The 20,570-nt window shown below is 54.4% G+C and overlaps 7 protein-coding genes across 7 annotated transcripts; 3 read left to right on the top strand and 4 right to left on the bottom strand.

Moving 5' to 3' along the window:
* Positions 1-70: 70 nt before the first annotated feature.
* Positions 71-1,825, bottom strand: IE81DRAFT_310289 (hypothetical protein; the record flags this gene model as incomplete). The annotated part of the gene is made up of 4 exons (XM_025512413.1): positions 71-663; positions 743-909; positions 984-1,265; positions 1,431-1,825. The coding sequence occupies 4 exons, from the start codon at positions 1,823-1,825 to the stop codon at positions 71-73; spliced, it is 1,437 nt and encodes a 478-aa protein (XP_025371891.1).
* A 1,844-nt stretch (positions 1,826-3,669) lies between these two features.
* Positions 3,670-4,634, bottom strand: IE81DRAFT_328590 (hypothetical protein; the record flags this gene model as incomplete). Its single annotated transcript, XM_025515110.1, has 6 exons — positions 3,670-3,846; positions 3,883-3,931; positions 4,069-4,167; positions 4,213-4,353; positions 4,379-4,479; positions 4,575-4,634. The coding sequence occupies 6 exons, from the start codon at positions 4,632-4,634 to the stop codon at positions 3,670-3,672; spliced, it is 627 nt and encodes a 208-aa protein (XP_025371890.1).
* A 1,329-nt stretch (positions 4,635-5,963) lies between these two features.
* On the top strand, positions 5,964-6,984 carry IE81DRAFT_253399 (hypothetical protein). Its single transcript, XM_025511325.1, has one exon. It carries the CDS (start codon positions 6,025-6,027, stop codon positions 6,721-6,723), a length of 699 nt encoding a protein of 232 aa, XP_025371889.1. The 5' UTR covers positions 5,964-6,024; the 3' UTR covers positions 6,724-6,984.
* On the bottom strand, positions 6,778-9,193 carry IE81DRAFT_364720 (hypothetical protein; the record flags this gene model as incomplete). The annotated part of the gene is made up of 5 exons (XM_025516879.1): positions 6,778-8,025; positions 8,097-8,222; positions 8,289-8,407; positions 8,480-8,702; positions 8,804-9,193. 5 exons carry the CDS (start codon positions 9,191-9,193, stop codon positions 7,246-7,248), a joined length of 1,638 nt encoding a protein of 545 aa, XP_025371888.1. The 3' UTR covers positions 6,778-7,245.
* Positions 9,194-9,525: 332 nt separating this feature from the next.
* On the top strand, positions 9,526-11,896 carry IE81DRAFT_321049 (hypothetical protein). The gene is made up of 5 exons (XM_025513220.1): positions 9,526-10,068; positions 10,207-10,296; positions 10,381-10,873; positions 11,054-11,201; positions 11,350-11,896. Exons 1-5 carry the CDS (start codon positions 9,701-9,703, stop codon positions 11,874-11,876), a joined length of 1,626 nt encoding a protein of 541 aa, XP_025371887.1. The 5' UTR covers positions 9,526-9,700; the 3' UTR covers positions 11,877-11,896.
* Positions 11,897-12,031: 135 nt separating this feature from the next.
* IE81DRAFT_286848 (putative allantoate permease of the major facilitator superfamily) lies at positions 12,032-14,122 on the bottom strand (the record flags this gene model as incomplete). Its single annotated transcript, XM_025511688.1, has 7 exons — positions 12,032-12,335; positions 12,414-12,521; positions 12,595-12,772; positions 12,851-12,978; positions 13,053-13,210; positions 13,283-13,534; positions 13,610-14,122. The coding sequence occupies 7 exons, from the start codon at positions 14,120-14,122 to the stop codon at positions 12,032-12,034; spliced, it is 1,641 nt and encodes a 546-aa protein (XP_025371886.1).
* Positions 14,123-19,199: 5,077 nt separating this feature from the next.
* On the top strand, positions 19,200-20,518 carry IE81DRAFT_364717 (hypothetical protein). The gene is made up of 5 exons (XM_025516878.1): positions 19,200-19,385; positions 19,475-19,927; positions 19,993-20,055; positions 20,142-20,186; positions 20,280-20,518. Exons 2-5 carry the CDS (start codon positions 19,525-19,527, stop codon positions 20,321-20,323), a joined length of 555 nt encoding a protein of 184 aa, XP_025371885.1. The 5' UTR covers positions 19,200-19,385; positions 19,475-19,524; the 3' UTR covers positions 20,324-20,518.
* The last annotated feature ends 52 nt before the right edge of the window (positions 20,519-20,570 follow it).

Here is a 20,570-nt window from a genome sequence, read left to right as displayed (position 1 = left end):
CGGAACGCGGATGCGATGCTGAATTTTGTGCTTGACGAACGCAAGGCCGTAAGCCATAGGCCGACGGAGATCATAGGAAGGCCATGCAGATAGAGGCCGCAAGCGCCGCAAGCATGGTCGATGTTGACCGAGACGGAAAGTGCGATGCCGCAGAATTGACGCCCCAAGGGTACCATTTTGCCTGCACCGCATCGTCATCTCCGACTCCTCTGGGTCCTTCCTCTCCATCCGCGTTGGTAAAGAACAAGCGCTCTATCCCTTGTTTGCTCAACCACATGCACATGGGATCGTGCGAGCAGCCCTTGACGAAATCGCTCGTGTGACTTGCCTTCCCCCATCCTTGCAGATTGTCCGACCCATGCTGCGCCGCGTCTGCCTCTCTGCGAGGTCCCAACACCTGCGTGTCCAAATGTTGCAGGAAATTCTGTCCACGACCCAGGTGATGCGGTCCCTGCGTGAGCGCTTGGCATCGCGTGTCTCCCGGTCCGAAATCATCCAATCCGAAGAGGTAGTGGACGAGGCGAATTTCGCTGTACCGTACTCGAACGTCCAGCACCTCAGATTTGGCATCCAGCGACTGTTGAATAAAGGACTTGAGGTATCTCTGACTCCACGTGCCATCAGAGGAGAGCTCAAGCCCATACTTCCACAGATTGTAGGTGTCTGCGAAGAATGAAGACGGTACGATTAGCGCGCGTCAGCAACGTGAAATTCACCACCGTCCTTTTGCCTTCTTACTCACCAGGACAGTCGTCCACAGGCTCGGGTCTCTCCGGGGTCAACCACGCAAAGCTGCCCGGATTGGCAACGACAAAGTGCACAGGTGTTGAAGCGCTTGGAACGGCGCCTAGGAGTGCATAGCGCTGAGCAATCTGACCGCCCATGCTATGGCCAGCAATCAACACCGTCCTAGCAAGCACCAACCGAAAATTTCAGCCACACTTTCGAGCCGAGCCTTCTACCTCGCCTTGACACCAACTCACTCCATCTTTGGAAATACGTTCTTGTCGCTGAACCATCTGACCACCTCGTCCAGTGCTTCATACGAGCTGACTTTGGGCGCTTCGAAAGTCTGACCCTCCTCCGAACCATACACCGTATCCGGCAAAATCGAATCTGCACCCTCTGCCCAATCTCCACCGTTCCACACAATCGATTGCGAATCGAACTCCTCGTCCAGTGCTTGATACGCCGAGGTGTCTTGATTGTTAAAGAAGAGTGGCGCCAGAATGAGGACTTCGTCGCGCTTTAGCGATGTTCGATTTCTACTGGCTCGTCGCGTGGGAGGCGATGTGACGCTTTCAGCTCGAGACGTGACGGATTGTGAGCGACTGGAGCTTCGGGAAGTGCTAGAGGATGACCCGCTACTAGACGTGTGGCGATTGCTGCGAGATGATGAGGTCGATGATGATGACGATCTTGCAGAAGACAGTGTCGAAGTGCTGCTGGAGCTTTTCGAGGATCTCTTGGTCGGGCTAGTAGCGTTGAGGAGAGCATCGTAGGTGTCGTCCCAGTAAGACCAAGCATCCCTTCCTTGGCCATGAAGCGTAACCACCGCGCGTTTGATCTTGCTCGCATCGTAGTCACTGGAGATGTAGCTCCAAAGGTGAAATTGCGTCTGCTCCAGTGTGGACTTCTCGATGCCCGGCTTTGCACTTTGCAGCGAGTCGTATGGTAGGGGCACCGGGATAGCGTACAGCGTTCTGTTTTCGTTCGTGCGAGGCACATCTGCATCTTCCAGTGCTTGTGATTGAAGTGGTGCCAGCGCGAGTGCGGTGAGGGCGAATGCAAGTGCCGACAGCACACCACCCCGACTGGGCGTCATCTTTGCAAGGGATGACGGGTTGCGTTACTGGGACTGCTAAGCCAGTGTAACCGAACGAGAACAAGGATCGAGGATATGACTGCGCAAACAAGCGGGAGAGCATACAGCACAGGTGAGTGGAAGAAGGAGAGAATTCAGGTCGCGAGAGCTGTATGAGATGGTCGAGTCGCAAGTGTCAAGGAGCCAACTCACGACGAGAGAACCTTGCATGAGAGCAACAACTTGCTTGGCGTGGGTGTTTATGGGCAATCGTTCAACGGACGCCTTGCAGAAGAGCAACAGCATGCCGGCTGCATGCTTTGCCGAGTCAATACCGTTTCGTGCTCGGGCGTCAAGCTTTGTTGCGCTCACATCATGCTCGCCAAGAAGCCGAGTTCTCCAATCGCAGCGATCTTGATTGTGCTGCGAACTGAGGCGGCGCTGCAGTTGAGCAGCAAGAGGGATCGAGTGCATGAGCATGAAAGACGCCGTGACGGACGCATGTCATGCATGCACGACATGCCAAGGACTCCGTGCATGCCGGACGCGAGGATGTTGCCGCAGAGAGGAGGGTGGGGATGAAAGCGTTGATGAGGCTGCAAGGTTGACCACCGGAACACGGGGCGGACCAATATGAACCTGCACAGCAGATTTAGGCTGCTGCTGATGGAGTATCGACTCGGATCAAATCCATCCTGATCGATTGATGGCTGTCAACGATATATGAGTCATTGTGAAGGACGATCACAATGTTTGAGCACGACCGACTGCCTTGCTCGGTGCGTAGAAAGATTGTGAGCTCGAGTCGAGGCCAAAAAAATACACAAACACGCGCCCGACGCGACGCGCGACGCGAAGCTTGAGCGTGACCACGTGCAAACCGACTCACCACCCAAAGCGTCTGATTTGTGTGGCCAGCCTTGTACCTATAGAAGCTTCCGAGATGGACACTTTTGAGGGAGGTCAGTCACATCTGAGCAGCAAAACGCACAGCGCAGTGATGCCTGCTTCACACAGCAGAGCGCGGGCACTGCTTTGAGCCAGCTTGATGGAGGCCAACCTCGCTCGCTCCTGGAAAAGTCTCTGGTACTCACAGCCAGAGCAGAGAAGGAGTGCGTTTTTGTGTGTCAAGGTGTGGCAAGCTTGGGCTCTTCTCTTAGCCTAATGTCAATAGCCTGAGCCAACATGAAGTTCTGGTCAGCAACCACAATAGGCTGGAGAGCAGGACCGCCAATGACATTGAGCAGCTCAATCAGCAAATGGACAATGCTCAATGTGCGCAAGAAGAGGTGGCTGCCAGAAATCAGCAGCCTGGTACAATGGATCAAACAATGGAAGATCACATCAAGGTGGCTGTTGCGCAGGCCCTGGACGCAAAGATCACAAGCAAGCAATCCATCACCAGCAGACGCGTTCCCGCCAACGCTTGCGTAAAGCCCTCTGGCTCAGCGCACTCATGTTCTTTGCGGTTCTTCTGCTGGGAATGGCGGCTTTGCCTGCAGCAATGCGGCAGACCGTACTGTTGCAGCTTTCTTGCGCGCTCTCAACAAGAGTCCACAGAATTTGAGTGGTCTGTTCTCTGCCCCCCCATTGCCCTTGTTGTGGTGAGACCAGGCCCAGAACTCTCTTCGCACCTACGTTGGTCGAGCGCCCATGACACCAAAACCCCTGACTTTCTTGTCGATGTGGGGCGGCGCTTTGGAAAGTGGAATCAGCCTGGCCACCTCTCTCTTGGCTTATTTTGGACCGTCAAGCGCAGCTGCAAATACCGTTGTAGCTCCCACAGATGGTTTCAGTTTCCTCAACAAAATGACCCGCTCTCTATATGGTCATTTGGCGCAATCTGCCAACGCGGTCAAGTCACCTCAGGCGATCAACACAATGAAGGTCCCCTCCCTTTTGAAGAAGGACTGGATTGTCGACCTTTTGCGCCAAAGGGACGTCAAGGGAAGAGGTACAGGCTTGTCCATGTGGGGCTCAGGCTGGTATGTTTGTTGGCTGTCAAGAGCTGATTGCAACCTTTGCGTGCAGCACAAGTGGAGCTAGAGGGCATCAAGATGTTGTTGAAGGAGACCTACAAAGCCATCATGCACCTTCACTTGGCCTTTGCGTGCAGCACAAGTGGAGCTAGAGGGCATCAAGATGTTGTTGAAGGAGACCTACAAAGCCATCATGCACCTTCACTTGGCCTTCTGGAGCCAGGGAGAAGAAAGAGCATGACCTGCAAGGATGATGCGCTGAGTATTGGGCTGTTTCAGACCCACTCAAGCTTGTCAACCTTGCCTTCAGCAACTCTTGGTCCCCATGAGACGCCTGACCGTGTCCACCATGTCTGAGTTGACTCCTGGTCGCACGCTAGGCTCCTTTTGTGGAGACAATGTGCATCAAAATTGCAATGAGAAGCTTACCTCAGACTGCTGGTGTTACAGCTTGGTATGCCAATTAGTGGGTGCAAACCAGTGAGCTTGTCATTGCAGACTGGCTGAAAGCTCCAGAGAACCTTGGGAGCATTGGTTGGCCAGGTCCGCCTTTGACATGCCTTGGGGGCGCTGCAGAACACAAGACAAAACTCACATCAGCTCCTTCTGTGCCACTGGCCAGGCTGCCCAAGAGACCAAGTGAAGAAGGTGGTCTGAGCATTGGCTCAGCAAGGGGCAGGTGTTATCGTATTCAGCCTATAACATTTGTGTTTGTTTGGCTTCCTGTGTCTGGCTTCTTGTGTAAGCACAGGTGTCCATGGACATTACGCAACAGCAAAAAAACAGCTGACTGCCAAGAGAAAGGGAAACACCAATGCGACCCCTACGGTGATTCTTTGCAGCCAGTACATCGAGTGCGATGACTGCCCAAAGAATCGGATCCGAACGCGTGACGGAGTGGTACGCGTACTGATACGACTAGCGGTGAGTCCCAGTTACCCATGCATATATGCAAGCATGCAGGTTGATACAGACTGTTCGCGCGAGCTCGTGGCGCGCGGTCGCCTGTCAAGCTGACAGGTTATCGCACCCAAGACCATGAATTCTCAGCACATTCAGGAATTACTATGACAACCACTCTTGACTCCCTGTAGCTCGGCGTACAAATGTTGGCGCACAGCATGCCATCAACACGCGAATCGCAGCTTAGCAAGGTCGAGCAGGAGGGGCAGCCTCTTTTTTGATGCAAGTGGACCGACCGTGGTGCCGGACATGCAGGGTCCGAACGTCTTGCGATGCAGGTATGATGTCAGCAGCGTTGCGCCGCTTCGCCCCGCGCAAGCATCCGCCACGATCCGCTTCCGCATCCGCACCGGGACGGAGGCTAGATGCACGCAGTACCTACCTCTCTCGGAAGGTGGTCATCATGATGGGACGACCGTGACCAGATTCGGCTCTACTGGTGTCGGGAGGTGCGGGAGCGCCTGCCGTGACCAAGACCGTTTGGATCTAGACAGCTGACGTGCAGTTTGCTGCAGCTAAACGATCTTCTCAGCTTTCCAAGCCTGGCATGCACGCATGAGGTAAGCTTTCCATCCAGGATGCGAGCATCTATACACTCGTGAGTGGACAGACAAAGTCTTGCCCGTCGATTCTGAGGAATAAGAAGTAGAAATTGGCATTGCTGGTCGATGTGACATCGTGTTTACCCAACTTGACCTACTCCTCTTCTCTTCCACATCCTCTTCCGCGTGGTATATAGCGCACGAGAGCCTTTCCCACACTCTTCAGAAAGCTTTTGCTTGTGCACGTCCTCCACTCACCTCCAGCAACTTGGTCACCATGCCTCCCAAAGACAAGTACACCGATCCTAAGGTGCGTGCATGAAATGTGATGATTGCTATGCCCGAAGCACATCTAGGGTAGACCTCTGACGCCCTACAAATGTTCGCTTGCAGCTTCGCGACGAAGTCAAAGAGGAGATTCACAAATCGGACAAGGGTGGTGCTCCTGGACAATGGTCAGCTCGCAAAGCACAGATGATGGCCGGCGAGTACAAGAAACGGGGCGGGGGCTACAACACCGACAAAGAACAGGGTCAAGATGACTCGCAAAAGAATCTCAGCAAGTGGGGAGAGGAGGAATGGCAGACTAAAGACGGGGATGCGAATGCCAAGAACGACGATGGCAGCAGGAAGAGGTACCTGCCCAAAGAGGTTCGTAGTAATGTCGAGAGGCGGCCCGTAAGATCTTGATGCTGACCCGACCGCGTTTTACTGCTACGCGTAGGCCTGGGAGAAGATGGACGACAAGGAAAAGGAAGAGACGGATAAGAAAAAGCAGAAAACGTCCAAATCCGGTCAACAATTTGTAGGCAACACTGACAAGGCCGCAGAGGCTCGCAAGGAGGTCAGCGAGAAGGGAGCAAAGAAGAGCAAAGACGGAGCTGCCGAGAAGGAGCAAGAGCAGCCTGAGGATGACAACAAGCGCAAGACTAGGAGTTCCAGTCGCCCAAAAGAAGACAGAGCTGAAGAGGCGAGCAACAAAAAGTCAAAGACGCAAGCCGATGAGACGAAACAGAACAAGGCGCAAGAGAAGCCAAAGAGTGCAGGCGGGAAGAAGACGGGAGCAGCTAATGGCAAGGCGAATGGAGAGAAGGAGAAGGCGGAGGACGGTAAAAGCAAAGCGAGTGGCAAGAAGGAAGCCGACATTTCGACGTCCAAGCACGAGGGCAAGCACGGCTCCAAAGGGGACTCTGCGGAAATTCCGGACGGTGCGTCTCAAGCTAGCGCATCTCGCCTTCCCAAAGCTGGACAAGTGGCGCATTGGAAGTCCATGCCTGGTTGGGTCAAGGGTGAGGTGGTCAAGGTCTTGACCGAAGCCACGACGGTGGACGGAAAAAGCGTGAAAGCTTCGAAAGATGACCCTCGGATCGTTCTCAAGAGTCATGGACCTAGCGGCAAGCAGGCTGTACACAAAGCCCAGGCTGTCTACTTCTAAGCTCGGCTTCGCGTGAGCACGAAGCTTTGTCTATGGAGGGGTCGTGGTCCATCTGATCAAATTCCAAGCGACTCATGCATTGCATCTGCCCTTCCCCGCACTGCACGGTACCAAGTATTCTTGGTTAATGCCCACTCAATAACTAGCATACACGCTTCTGCAACTTCCTTACGGCAAATAGTCCGTCCTTTTCATTGGCTCGTTCTAGGTCTTATTGTCAGAAAGCGCCCTCAAAATATTGTTGAGGTCCTTGCCCGATTGATATCTATGACGCGCATCAATCGAGCGATGCTCCGAGCTGCCTTGCAGAGGATTGCGTTGCAGCGTTGGCCTTTTGCCGACTTTCGGGCCACAAGAGATCGAGAAGCCAGTGGTGGGAAAAGCCTCACCAAGCCTCATGAGGTGTCACGACGTACGCCTTTTTGGGCGGCTCATCAGGCGGCCTGCGTCGATGCCAAAATGACGGTTTCTGGCTCGATGGGTGAGAGCGGAGCAGTAGGCCAGTCGGAGCGTGTTTCGATATCATTTTTCTGCCTCTCTCTTAACACGTTTGCGAGTCGAGTCTTGCGTGATCTCTTCGTGATTGTCGTTTTCGTGACCTTCGCTTGAGTCTGTTTGCAGATACACGCGCTTCGGCTGTCTCTGAGCACCTTCGCCTGAGGCAGCGTTCAATTGCTCGCCAGGTCCATCTTCCACCAACAATTCGTCCACTATGTCCGGTTCGCCGTGTGTCGGATCAGGCGGCAGATCCTGCGTGGGGGCAAGAGAGTCTTGTGCACTCCATGCGGGCTCGACTGCGCCATGATCCGCAACTCGTCCGGTCTGCGGGGCGTTTGTAGCCTCATCGTTACTGGGCTCAAGCTTGACGAGCGTGTGCGCGTTTGGAGGCAGCTCTGAGAAGGTCGGTCCTTCCCGCACGCCAATCTCCGATTTGACAGGCCCCTCAATAGCATGATCGGTAGCCGTCTGCTTGCTCTGCTCTTCCCACCCGAGCCTCGCAGCTTCCCTCCTCCAGTCCTCTTCTGTCATGCCGTTTTCATCGGGCTTTCCCTTGGACTCCTGCAACCCTTTCTTGAGCCGTAGAATAACGCTCAAGAACAGCGTCCCTTTCTTTCCCCACTCCCCGCCCGTTTCTGGCCTGAAATCGACGTACAGCTCAAAGGCTTGCTTATGTAGTTCGTCCACTCCGTGCGCTTCGGTAGCGCCGGGTGGTGGGACCATGTAGGAGTCCGCCAAGAGGATCAAGGCTCCTATGACGTGCGGGAGAAGTTGACGCATGGCGGCACGCAAATAGTTAAAGGCCTGGTGAGGTAGAAAGACAGCTAGCTCATCAGGGCTGGCTTTGATTTGTTCCTAACGCATCGTCGACTGACCTTGGAAGGCTCGACGACAGAGCCATCTAGGATGGCCCTCCATTCCGACAGCTCTTGTTGGCCAGGTGATTGCTCCACTACTGATATGCGCATGAGGGGTATCTTGACACCCATCAGCACAAAATGCTGGGAGCACGAAAGTCGCGAGTGTGAGTCATGTGCTGTCCGGTCAACGATGAGCGGCCTACTCACAGGCTGATTATTTCCCACGCGATCGGACGCATCTGCACCTGACGTAGATGCGCTACTCTTCTTTATCACGCCAATCGACTGTCCTCTAGCTTGAGCAGTGATCGACACGTAGCATTGCGCTGCGATGACCACCCAAGGGCCAAGGCTGCGCTCAGCCAAGCGATGACCTGCGCCCGCACAGGACTACTCACCGACACTCAGAGCTTCACATCTGGTGAATCCTAATCTTTCGCAAAGAACTACCGCCCAAGCTAGCAAGACCGGAGCTCTATTAACATGCACCCTGCGTGTTGTAAGTGCCTCCTCATCAAGGACAGCAGCGAAGTCAAAGGATTCCACAGATTTTCCGGAGGAAGTCGGCGCGGCGGCCGACTGATTCGTGCTACTGAATGCGGGAAACGGCCCGTCTCGAAGCTGCAAGCGGAGCATACAGGGTAGTCAGAAAGCGAGTGCTGTCACGCTGTGCAGCAGCATGGATCGAATTCCCCACACAGTGCCCTGACCATGTACCTCACAGCTTTCCTGAGACCCTTCAGGATTCGCTTTCTCAGCTCTACACCTTGCACACCTGCATTCTCCAGGTCCGCTTCGTCAATATGTCGCAACCTCTGCTCCGTGTTGAGTCTAGCTCTCACTAGTTGACCTGCTAGCTGGATCGAGCTGACACCAGCGCCCGACTGGCTTAGGGAGCAAGAGGATATGAGCGAGATGAGTTGAGGCAAGCTCAAAGGCGTTTCTTTGCGCTGCGAAGAGGGATCCTTGTTGGTGGAGCGGTGCGCTTCCTTGGGATTCGCTGCTAAGTCGGACGTTGTCGACAAGCTGCTAGCGCGACTGTGACTGAGAGCTGCTTGCTGGGAAGCGAGGCGGTCGAGGACCTTCGCTTTGAAGGACTTCGAAGGCGGCATCTTCAACCAAGCCTGTTGGTTCGAGCCGCCTACACGCTGTTTCACTGCTCGCGAATAGAGCGCTCCGGACGACGAGTCCAAATGTCAAAAGCAGTGTGGTCGTAGTGCAATATGAAGGACCAGCCGGTCCTGCTTATGGTGACAAGATGGAGCGGCGTTTGTAGAGACCGCTGAGCAAAGATGTCGTTTGATGTGGAGGCGCACGTGAAGCGCACGCGGCGCACCGCGCACCGCATGGTCCAGCTGCTGAATCGTGAATGTGGATGTGGAAGCTGCATCGTGCAGGCAGCATTCATCCAAGGATCACATGGAGAGTGCAGCAGCAGGCACTACTACACCTCGTGTCTGGGTCGTTCAACCTCCCACCACCATCACACCGCTACCCTCACGCTAAGCAAGCATTCAGATCACACCGCCTCTCCAACATCGCGAGCCTGGCGCGTCCCGTGTGCACACTCGTGAGTGCCACGCCTCTCGCGCATCAAAAGCACCGATCAGCCAGTCCGAATGGCTTTAGACGCTGCAAATTACAGCCTTTCCTTAGTGCCCCGCCCCGGGCAAGGCGCCATAGTGGACCTGTATCAGCTCGCATCCAATGCGAATCCGGCAACGACAGCCTCAGCAGCTCTAGACCCGTCCCATCAGCATGCTTCAGGCTGTTCAGCTCAGTACACCTATGAGCGAGCACGGACAGTTGCATATGCTGCTGAATTGAGAGATGCTCACACTTCGGCGGTACTCTCCAAATTCTCCACCACAACTGCCACTCTCACGGAACGGCAGCGTAAAATACAGCTGTGCAATCCGGACGAGGAGATCAACGTTGATCGCAATGCGGGCGTGTTCAACACAGAGTGGAAATGGATCTGGCAAGGGTGAGTGTGGTTGAAACCAGCCATCATACTCACGACTGCATTTCTTGGTCGTGCAGTCCGCGCAGCATTCGTACATAGGCGACTCTCCCATCCACACTGTGAGCTGACGTTAAGATGCGCTCTGCAATTGATACGCAGAGAAACGTTTTCAATGCGGCGGGAGACTGCTTTGGGAAGTCCGTCCAGTTACATGTGTCAGGTAGTACGCAAACCCGATCCTCCGGTAGCGTGAGTGGACCCGCTTCCAGGACCCTTGATAAGACGACTACTGCTGACTTCCGCGAGCTCGCCACGATGACGTGAACGTATCAGAGTATGCAGATACAGACCTGCGAGCAAAAGCCGGGCTGGTCAAATTGAGCTGTACGACTACAACCTGACGCGGCTCGAGGTGCAAGATCGAAAAGGCCTGGAGATCCTGCTCTTGAGTCTTCTACTCAGTCTACTAGACGCAGAAACAGATGACAACAATCCGAGACCTGCAGGTGTGCCTTTCAATCCCCCGGAAGGTGCTATTGAGAGCGGTCGACCACAGAGACCCGACGCTGAAGTGCTGTTGCCAAGCGCCCTGCTGCCTGCTCCCAGAACCGAATACCTACCTCCTGCGGGCGCAAGACCGCCCGGTGCACCTCCTGAGCTCGGATTGCAGCCCTCTCGAAACCAGCAGACGACTACTGCATCCCGACCTTCAGCTCTGAATGTCGATCATGGCAGGGACACTTCTGGTGGCACGTCGATATCGGGCCTCGCTGTGGTACCGCACACGCAAGAAAGCAACGAAATCGACATTGGTCCTTTTGGAGATGTGAGTCGCTCCATGCGCCAAAAGTACAGAACTCTCGCAAGCAGCGCATACACAGCGTCTTGAGTGCAGGAGCAAGGTTCGAAGAGGTGTCAGGGTAGCGTGTTCGGCCGCTGAAAGGCTCGGAATTCCTGCTGGCAGCCATGCTCACCCTGCGTGCCCACTCCGTCTCTCGTGAAACAGACCCAATCATACGTTGCGCGCGCTTTGCATCTTCTCAGGACCGACCAGGGCGGATCTGCCTGTGATCTCATCATACTGAGGGCATTTACAGTGGACACGACGCCAAGAGTGGTGCAGGTCGCCGCTGGAGTCAAGGCCGCATGGTATCGTGAGTACATGTAAGACCCGTGCCGTTGCAAGTTCGGAATATGGGAGCGCAATCCTCGGCGTAAGCCTCGTCAGATCAGCAAAATTTGGGCATACTCTTGAGCGGTATTTGACGAAATTAGATGCTTGTTGTACCTTTTCCACCGCAGGCCTCGCACCAACTTCGAAGGGCTCGAGCAATTCTGGAGAACTGTATCAATACGTCCGAGATGCATCCATGGACTCACCCTCTCCGCGGCGGGGCAGCAATCCCAATTCGCCAACTAGAGCTCCTCGCTCACGGATACCTCTGAACGAGCCAATCAAGGGCCCGAGTGGCGCTACAGCTGCTCAACTGCAGTCGTATGCACCACCGGAAAAGCTCATAGTGTATCTGAGCAAGGAGAGAATAGACGAATTCGAACGACCTGGAGGGGCAGCGGTTGGTCTGGGGCCAGGCTCGACTGGGAGCCTACCCTCGGGCTCTCAAGCGCCTTACATACCTCCAAAGACTGGCCAGCCCGCACCTAGCTGGTCGGCAAGTTCGAAACCACATTTTCAACAATCGCCAAGCCCTTCCGGCAGCTCCCCGGCTCAGTCACCTGGTGCGAGCGGCAAGGATGAGAACAAGCGGCTCTCGACAGGCGTAGGCAAGCTCTTTGGCAAGCTCGGCAGACTCAAGGGCTCGGAACATTGATACCCCTAAAGACTATGATTTCAAGATTGTAATGAAATGAGTCATTGAACTCGAATTCGCGGGGCCGGGCGATTGGGACAGAGGGTCGTAAAGTGAAGGACAACGTGAGTGAGGTAGTAGACGAGCTAAATGGCGGTGATCGTCAAGTCCTGGATCTACAAAGGGTATACGAAGCGCAAATTCTCGCGATCGGTGAGGTCGAGATCTTCGTTCTCTATGTTGAGTTTCTCGCTGTTTCCAAGATCGAGTCTAGCTTGCTCGACCTTGTGCAGACCTCTTTTACCTTCTCCAAGCGCTCCATCCTTCGTCTCTCCCTGGGCCAGCAAAGCTTGACGGCGCCTGTTCTCTCTCTGCAAATGCCACCGTATGATGAGACACATGGCGGGAGAAATGAACCAGAAAGCGGTCATGAAAGCCCAAGGAAGCTTGTAGCGGGGTGCGTACTGTGGTTGCCAGAACCTGCGCGGTGCGGGACGCTGTCAGCACTGGTGGCGTCACAGTAGCTTAGTTTGGGACCAGACCTCTTTGAACACTTACTCCGGGGAGATCATATTGGCAACCGAAGCTGCTACGATGCATGAAGACATGAGGGCAATTCGCTTCGTGTGACCGGTCGTCGTTGTCCCAGCCCAAGACAGACCCAGTCTAGGTGGGAGGAAGCGAGCGGCAGCAGTCAGCGTCATAAATGCAGTCGAAAGGCACCACTAAGGCGACTCACAAGTACGACGGCTTGAAGGTCGAAATTTGCGTGCCAACGACAAGCGCTACTTTGTTCGACCAAGGAGACGCTAGCTCAATGATACCACCGACGAAGCACGGGATATAGGAGAGAGCGCAGGTGTACCCGACACCGAGACGAGTGCTATACAGCATTGCAGCTGTGACCAGGATCAGCACTGTCATCATGTATGAGAGAGATCAGATCTGGTAAGCATCAAGGGGTGGACGTGGCACGGCGGACGCCTCGTACTGACCAGAGCCCCAGATAGGTTTGACAATGTTGAAGAGAGCACTTTCAGCTGGAGTGAATCCAAAGCCCACAACGATGAGTGGCAATTGCTGCGAGGTGTTGTTGGGAAGCTCGTTGAAGAACATGTGGAAGCTGATCGTCCCGATTGTGAAAGAGGAGGATATTAGCAGGCAGCTCATTTCCTGCGCATAGACGGCCCAACATACATGAACAACCAGCTCTTGAGGTCCGTGTACAGCTCACGAAGGTGGTGCCATTTGAAATGACGGTTCGCGACACCCGCATGCGTCTCTCTGATCATCGCAATGGTATGTACCTTCTCTTCACGAGTCAGCCACTTTGCGTCGACGGGTGTGTTGGGCAGCTGACAGAACGGAGAATTTACGTGGTAGTCAGTGGCGGTGGAGGGTGAAAGAACCGCATGGGCCCAACTCACAAAGAGCAGGAGCGGTACGAAGATGGCGAAAGTGACCGCGGCACAGATGATGTGCAGCCACTTCCACGACGAAAGACCGTGAAGCAGCGTGGCATTACCTTCATCAATGATGAGCTTGTACGCGACCATGGTGAGCATGACGTTCGCAAGTCCTCCAGCTGCCCACCACAGGAGCTGCACCCACGGGCTCTTCTTGGGCGGAAAGAACGCCTGATGCAGAACCGTAGTAGATGGGACTATTTGTGACTCGGTCTGATAATGGGCAACAATGGGAGAAAGTCAGATTCACCGGACATTGCTCGACGTGGGTCGACGCGCCAAACTGACCATTCCGAGGAAGAACCGGAGAGCCATCATTTGTGGACCGGTGGTGACGGTGCAGTGAAGGCCGATGAGGAGAGCCCAGAAAAAGAGAGAGCCGATGATGAAAATACGGTGGCCAATGCGTTGAGAGAGCCAGGCACCAGGCCACAGAGCGATCAAGTAGCCGGCATAGAAGACCAGAAAGAGGTCATTATACGTCTTTTTGGACATATGGACGTCACGAAAGATGCCCATCGTGCTCGCCTGCGAGAGGGTCGACTTGTCGAGGTGAATGAGAAAAGCGATCCACCACGTTTGGCTTAGCAGCGCCCAGAAGTTCTTGCGGACGATTTTAGAGCGCAGCTCTGGAGTGAGTGGACCGACCGAATGTCTGTTGGCATTGTAAAATATAGCTGTCTCATCGGCGTCCTCAAGAGCTACGATGGGGGCTGACTCTGCTAGACTCTTCGTATCGCTCTCTTTTTCAATGGAAGGCGTGTGGTGCTGGTCGTCAACGCTCTCGGTCGGGGCTGCCATCGGCGCCCCTTGAGCGTTCGGAATCATTCTGGATTGCTGAACGAGGATTCTTCTGGCTGCAATAGAGGCTGTCTAGCCCCCTGCTTCGTGTCGCTCGTGCAAGTCTCAAACGTGGGATGATGCAGGTGTTGGCAGCACGAATTCGAGATCGCCCTTCTCTTATACGAATAAGGGTGTATGCAGCGCGGATGCCAAAGAAGGCTTTCATGCTGCCACGGAGTGTATGCGTGCTTTCAGCACGAGGTCCAAGGCCGATGTGGTCCTCTGGGAAGGTTTTGCGGGCACTCGCGCTAGTCGATGATTGTGTGCCTGAGAGGCCTGCGCAGGGATGTGCGTTGGCGCCACAGAGGTCGCTCATCGATGCGATCACGAATCATCGCGAGGTTGCTTTTGACGGATGAGCGGAATTTGACCCGATCAAGTCTAAGGCACGAAGTGGCAGGGCAGAGACCCGAGCTATCAAGCCAATCGTGAATGCATATAGTTGTAGTCATCTGTTGGTTGTGCGATCTCTGTCGTAATTTTGCTTGCCGCTTCTCCCGGCGGCTTTGCGCTGCATCTCGAAGGGGTCGTCCGAACAGAGTGGTAGTCACGCGGGGGCCGGCGGACAGAGGAGCAGGAGACGCTTTGGGAAGACATGGCTTTCGTGCGCCCTGATGGTATTCGTGACCTCTCATGAGAGTCATGACCACTTGCTGCTGTTTCCGATTCGACATGCCAAGACCCGCTAAGCTTGCTTATTTAGCGTGTGCAAGCTGCATGGAGCATGATTGACCGAGAAGGTCCTCCTTCATGCATGTGCTCCTTCAGACATCCGCACGGCAGTAGACTCCAAGTCTAGGGCACGTCGGATCGAATGCGTGAGCAACCATTGTAGGAGAGCCAGCAGTCCTGGCAGATGACGGTCAGACGCACAATCGCGCTGACTGAGGCAATGAGGGGTCAAGTGGCATGTACCAAGTCAGAATTTCTCTGTCATTTAAGCACACACGATTGCATGGCGAGCACGACAAGCCCGAGGCTCTAGCGGGTTTGCAAGGCGCAGAACCCTACGCCAGTGCTGCATTTAGTCTCGTCCCGATGACAATCCAGAGAGTCATGCCGAGTTGCTCCATGAGGTGTCTGCTCTTTGACTTCGTGATTCTAAATCCCCGTGGCTTGGAGTCAGGTACGGTACCGCTGCACAGCTGCTCCATGCGACTGTCGAGGTACTCACTTGCAAAGTTTGCATCTTCTTCGTGAAGGTCGCAGCGCTATAGTCGTGTCAAGCTGATGTGAGCTCGAGTATCGAGGCACCCAGTCGCGATTGCATTGACGAAGACGGCTTGTGATGAGGTGATCTGGCCTCCCACATTACGCAGCGCTTGAGTGCAAGTGCGGGCAGCTAAAGAATGGGGGGCTGTTGTGGCCAATAAGCAAGAATTGTCAATGTTGTTGTGAAGTGACATGCGATCACGAGTCTTGAGTCTTGAGTGTCATGGCGGAATGGGTCTACCTTCTTGCTTCCCTCATAGACACTCTTGACTGACGACTACTCAAATCAAGCTTGGCCGACAGGTGATTCAGATTCAGATTCCAGATTCAAGATTCATCAGATTTTAATGGTGTAATTTAGATTCAAGATTCATCAGATCATAATGATGATAAGCGCAAATACTGAACAGAGAGCAGCGTGTTCGATACATGCTTTGATTTTGATTCACATGTTCGTCACGTGGTCCTCTCAAGCGTTTGCATCACCACGCGCACGACGTCAAGAGTCTTGAATTCACAATTTTTAATGATGAATCAAATTCACCATTCAACTTTTCGTGAATTATGTCAACTCATGCATGCGTGCCGAGCGAGGAGCCTCCGCCATGATGCATCCAGCGCCGCCCACGGGCGAGCGAGCGAGTCAGCCACATAGGCTGCGAGGGCAAACTTCACCATACACTCAAACTCTCAAGAAACTTCGTAGTCATGAGTGTGCATCCTGGGTCAAAAGTCAAGCTGATGAGCTTTCGGACTCGTGAGTGGAGGTCGGCGAACGGCGCTACAGCAGGACACGTGAGCTGGTCCTCCCTCTGTGCCGAGCCGAGCGCGCGCGTCACGCGACTGCTGATGCTCCGCAAATCTCGCACCCAGCCTCGATGAAGGCAAGCGGTAGCACCTTCTCTCATGAGAGGAGCGCCTCCATGCTCGTCCATTCTCCTTACTCACACACGATGGCGTCGCCTAATGCATCAACATCACTTGGTGGAGTACGTAGCGCCGTATCTACAATGGTGAGCAGCTTCAAAGTCTCGGCAAGCAGCCACAGGCTCCCGCGCCGGCCGCATTCATTCGACAGGCGGATCAACGCACTACAACGCGCTTCCATCCGGAGCAAAGCCAGCAAGCATGAGCAGTCCGAGCTAGCCCAGAGCCTCTTGTTCCAATGCACGGTCACCCTCACGCATTGCAGCGGTGCAAGGCAGGTGATTGACAGCCAGCTCAGCCATGGCTATTATCACTCTATCAAGATTTTGCTTGGCCTCCCCTCCTGGCATCGACGAAGAAGATGAAATGCACATCGGCACTCGGGGAGTCTCGAACAAGCCGTCTGCCTCTCACCTCTTAAGAGAGACCAAGCTGGTCGATCATTTTCTCACGTTTGGCGAAGGCCGACTGCATGCGCAGGGTGCTCCTACTGAGAACTCCGATCACCGATCCACCAGCCAAAGTCGTGATGGAGCTCAGTGTGAGTGCAGCATCGAGCGGCCAAGAATGTGACGCGCTGTGTGCCGCAGCAGACGCCATGCACAGCCTATTGCTGACGGAGCACTGTTTTCGTGATTCGTAAATGGCGGCTAGCTGGTGTTCATTAGCGTTCATACCTCTGACTTGGATGCATTCGGACTGCACTCGTGTCCAAGGATCGCGTTGCAAAGTACTACGACGCTCACGCAAGCGAGCATGGACATACTTGCGGAAGGATGTTCTGTCAGGAAGTCAAGGTGGATGCGTCAGCGAGGGGCATCGACATCGACAGCCTCTCTAGTACGCGCAGGCAATCACCCACGCGACCGACGACAGACCAAGAGCGCCAGAGGGTAAGTACAAAGCCCCAACTCCGGGAGTCGGTCATTGGTCACCTCACTCCGCTCCCCTACCCTGAGCCAGAATCGCTCAAAGCTGTGCCACGGATGGGCTGGACTGCTCACCATTAATGAGGCTTAGCATCTGCGCTTCAGTCCCTACTGCAGCCCCCGAATCTACATTGCCAGCAGCGTCCAATACCGTCCCGCCACTAATCCCCAGCTCCACATAGACGGCATGCTTCGTGGCTCAAGGCTGCACTGTCACCATTGGGTCTCTACACAATCTGAGAAGTTAACCTCGAGGGGAAAGAGGTTCTTGCTCGGTTTTCGGGGCAGTCCGCCTCGGGAACGTCTGCGGCAAAGGGGAGCAAACTCCAATGGGAACAGCGGAAGGCAGGACTAAGCCGGGAAGAGAGACGGGCATCTTCTTCGAAATGCCCTCGTCATTGTGTAGAAGACAGCCCTTATCAAGTCAACAAGCACGAGGAATGGGGTCAGAGGGCGGGAGGGAAGAGGACGGCGGGCGCAGGATGATCCCCTCATCGCCCAGGGCAACGACAAAATGGTGGCATGTGCGTGGTCTCAAGGAGTACTTCAGCAGACTCAAGCACGGACGCGGATGTACTGCTAAAGAATGACGCAAGTCCATGGGTGAGCAGCCAGATGGGGAGGTACTAAAGTCAGCGACGGAGCGTAAGGCAAATGCGGCTATATGCCCTTGGAACGAGATGCCATTCGAAATGCTATGGTATTGTTTTGCATCATGACAGCTGATTGTCGATGTGGGAACTCATTCAAGATTCTGCATCGCGTTTCATGCAATCACCAATTTGGAGTCCCTGGGAGGTGACTTTGAACTTCGCTATGCTCACTACTGCTGCTATTGCTTTACTCCGAAATCAGATGTGCAACCTGCAAACATGTGGAGCACTCACACTCTGTCCAAAGTGAGGAATGTCCCTATCGCCCATCAGTAGCAAGCATCTCCACCTACACCAACCCATGCGAGCCCGTGCTTCAGCAGAGGATGATGCAGAGGGAAGTAGCTATATAGCGTGCCTTGGCTTGACAGATACTCGTCAATCACCCAACCGCTTTGGCAACCAAGTCGGTCGATGCCCTCCGGCATACACAACGTGCGCCTGACTTCAGAAAGTCGACAGCCGTCCTGGCAACTTGAGTGGTGCACGTATGACGTCTTTGTATATAGATTCTGCCTGGGAGCAAGTCACGAATTCGCGCGAGCTCAACAGCTCGGAAGTGCACATATATATGCGTCGAGGTACCCTCCAGTAGCCTCGTGACTGCAGCAGCTTCTGTCAGCAGCAGCAGATCACCATTCAGACATGCGCCCACGCACCTCCAGACAGTCATCTGCTGGGAAGCGCCGGTATAGCGCCGGCTAAAACTTATGATGAAACATCCCGTCGATGCACTCACGACTCTACAGACTTCCGATTTCTGTTGATTGCTATATATACAGCTGAGACCGACATGCAGAGGTTCCAGTCGCTGCTGCGCTTGGAACACATGCAAGCATCGTGAGAAGCGCGCCCGCGGTTACATAAGTTGATCGCGGCTCGGCATGCTCAGCTTCTATATAGCGCGGAAGAGGAGTTTTGGACATTCTGATGAGTAACGATCGAGTGCTCCCACGCAGAACCTCGCCATCAAGCTCCACCGGTCCGAATGTGACTCACACTCTTGACTCCCTGATTGCTCGGGTATTGCCCGGGCTGCTTTGCTTTTTGAGACATCGCTGAGATACTTGCTCACTTACGCGGTGCATGAGTAATGGTTGCTGTGCGAGCGACTTGTGACTCACAACTCTTGCTTATACACTTTTGACTGTGATGTGAAGATTTGTAAGTCTTGATTTCAATGTCCTCCCTCGCTTCTCTGCGCGGCCGTTCACAATTCGGGCTTGACTGCGCTTGGCACATTTGCTGAGGACGCGAAATACATATCTGTCTATTCCAGCGATTGCACTCACACTTACGTCTCGACAGCCACCATCTCTCTACGTCGCTCAGGGCGTGCTCAAAATTACAGACAGAAAGATTCCTGCCGGGAAAGCAGACCTTTCATAATTCCTGCCAGCTTCGCCTCCTCGGTCGCGTGTTCAAAAGTCCACCTATAGGTGTCAGCCTCCGTGTTCACCGGTGCTCTCAAGGCTCTCGTTGTGGCAGCATACCAGTCTTGTGAGTTCGACTTTTGCCCGCATACATGCTTTGATATCTGCGCAACCGCAGCGCACTCGCCTGTCGCTGACTTGGTCCGAGCTTGGCAGGGCAATTTTGCAGCCTTTCTGGAAGACAACAAGCGCTACACTCTCTCGCCATGGCACGAAAGAAGAAGGGAACGAAGAAGACGGCCGTGCCAGGAAGCATGGCCAATAGTATTCCTGCTCCAAACCCACAGGTCGGCGCGAACGCCACGAGCCCCACCAAGACAGCCACAGAGCAGTCGAACTCTCGTCCTCACGCCACCTCGACACAAATGAATGGAGTCTTTGCAGCGATTCACCGTGTGGAGAAGAAGGTCGACAGTCAAGAGCTCATCTTGCACAGTGTACTAGATAGCCTTCGTGCACTCACCACTAAGCAAGCAGCTCTTTCGCAGGCCACTCAGCTCGCGCTCGCTGCTCCGACCACGGCAGAAGTCAAAGACTTGAAAGCAGGCTTGGGTCAGTTAAGTGTGCTGGTCATGGACTTTGCAAACTTCAAGGCCGCTCTCCAGACGAGTGCGTACTCTGGTGCTGCCCGTTCTTGAGGCTCATGCTGACATCAAGCCTCTCTTGCGCCAAAGTGTCAAGCGATGTAGCCGGTCGTCTGGACGACCTCAAGCGTATGGTAGAGGAACTTGCAACGAGTGAGTTGAGCGCGTCTCGACCTCAGACCGACGCCCGCCTCCTGACTTCGAGGTTGTGCGTGCCGCTGACACCTCCGGCTACACAGCGCCTGACAACAGTGACACCGAGTCTGTTCCAAGCAATCGCGCTGGTGAGTACACAAGCACCTTTTTGAATTGCTGAGCGTAAGCTGTTCAAGTTCATGCTGACGCTTTACCCGGCTACGCCTGCTCCCACGGGCAAGCCGCAGGCGCTGGCGGCACTCCTGGCCACTCGGACGACTTGTGAAGAGTCACCAGAGAAGTGAAACGAATAAAGCAGGTGACTGTACCGTTACCGAAAGATCTGCGAAGAAACTCAATCGACGAGACTCGAATCCAACGAACATTGTCGCATAACGCACGCTGGTGCACACATCACCTTCAAGCTGTACGAATAGACTCGACTCGTTTCAATCAAAGACGACAGCATCCACGTGCCGAGTCGTTGTTCACAGTAAGGACTGCTGGCCAGAAAGTAGTGCGTCGAGATGTAC

Source organism: Ceraceosorus guamensis, assembly GCF_003144195.1.
Source record: "Ceraceosorus guamensis strain MCA 4658 unplaced genomic scaffold IE81scaffold_9, whole genome shotgun sequence".
NCBI lineage: Eukaryota > Fungi > Basidiomycota > Exobasidiomycetes > Ceraceosorales > Ceraceosoraceae > Ceraceosorus > Ceraceosorus guamensis.
Note: the sequence above shows the minus strand (reverse complement) of the source record. Positions and strands in the feature narration are given on the sequence as shown.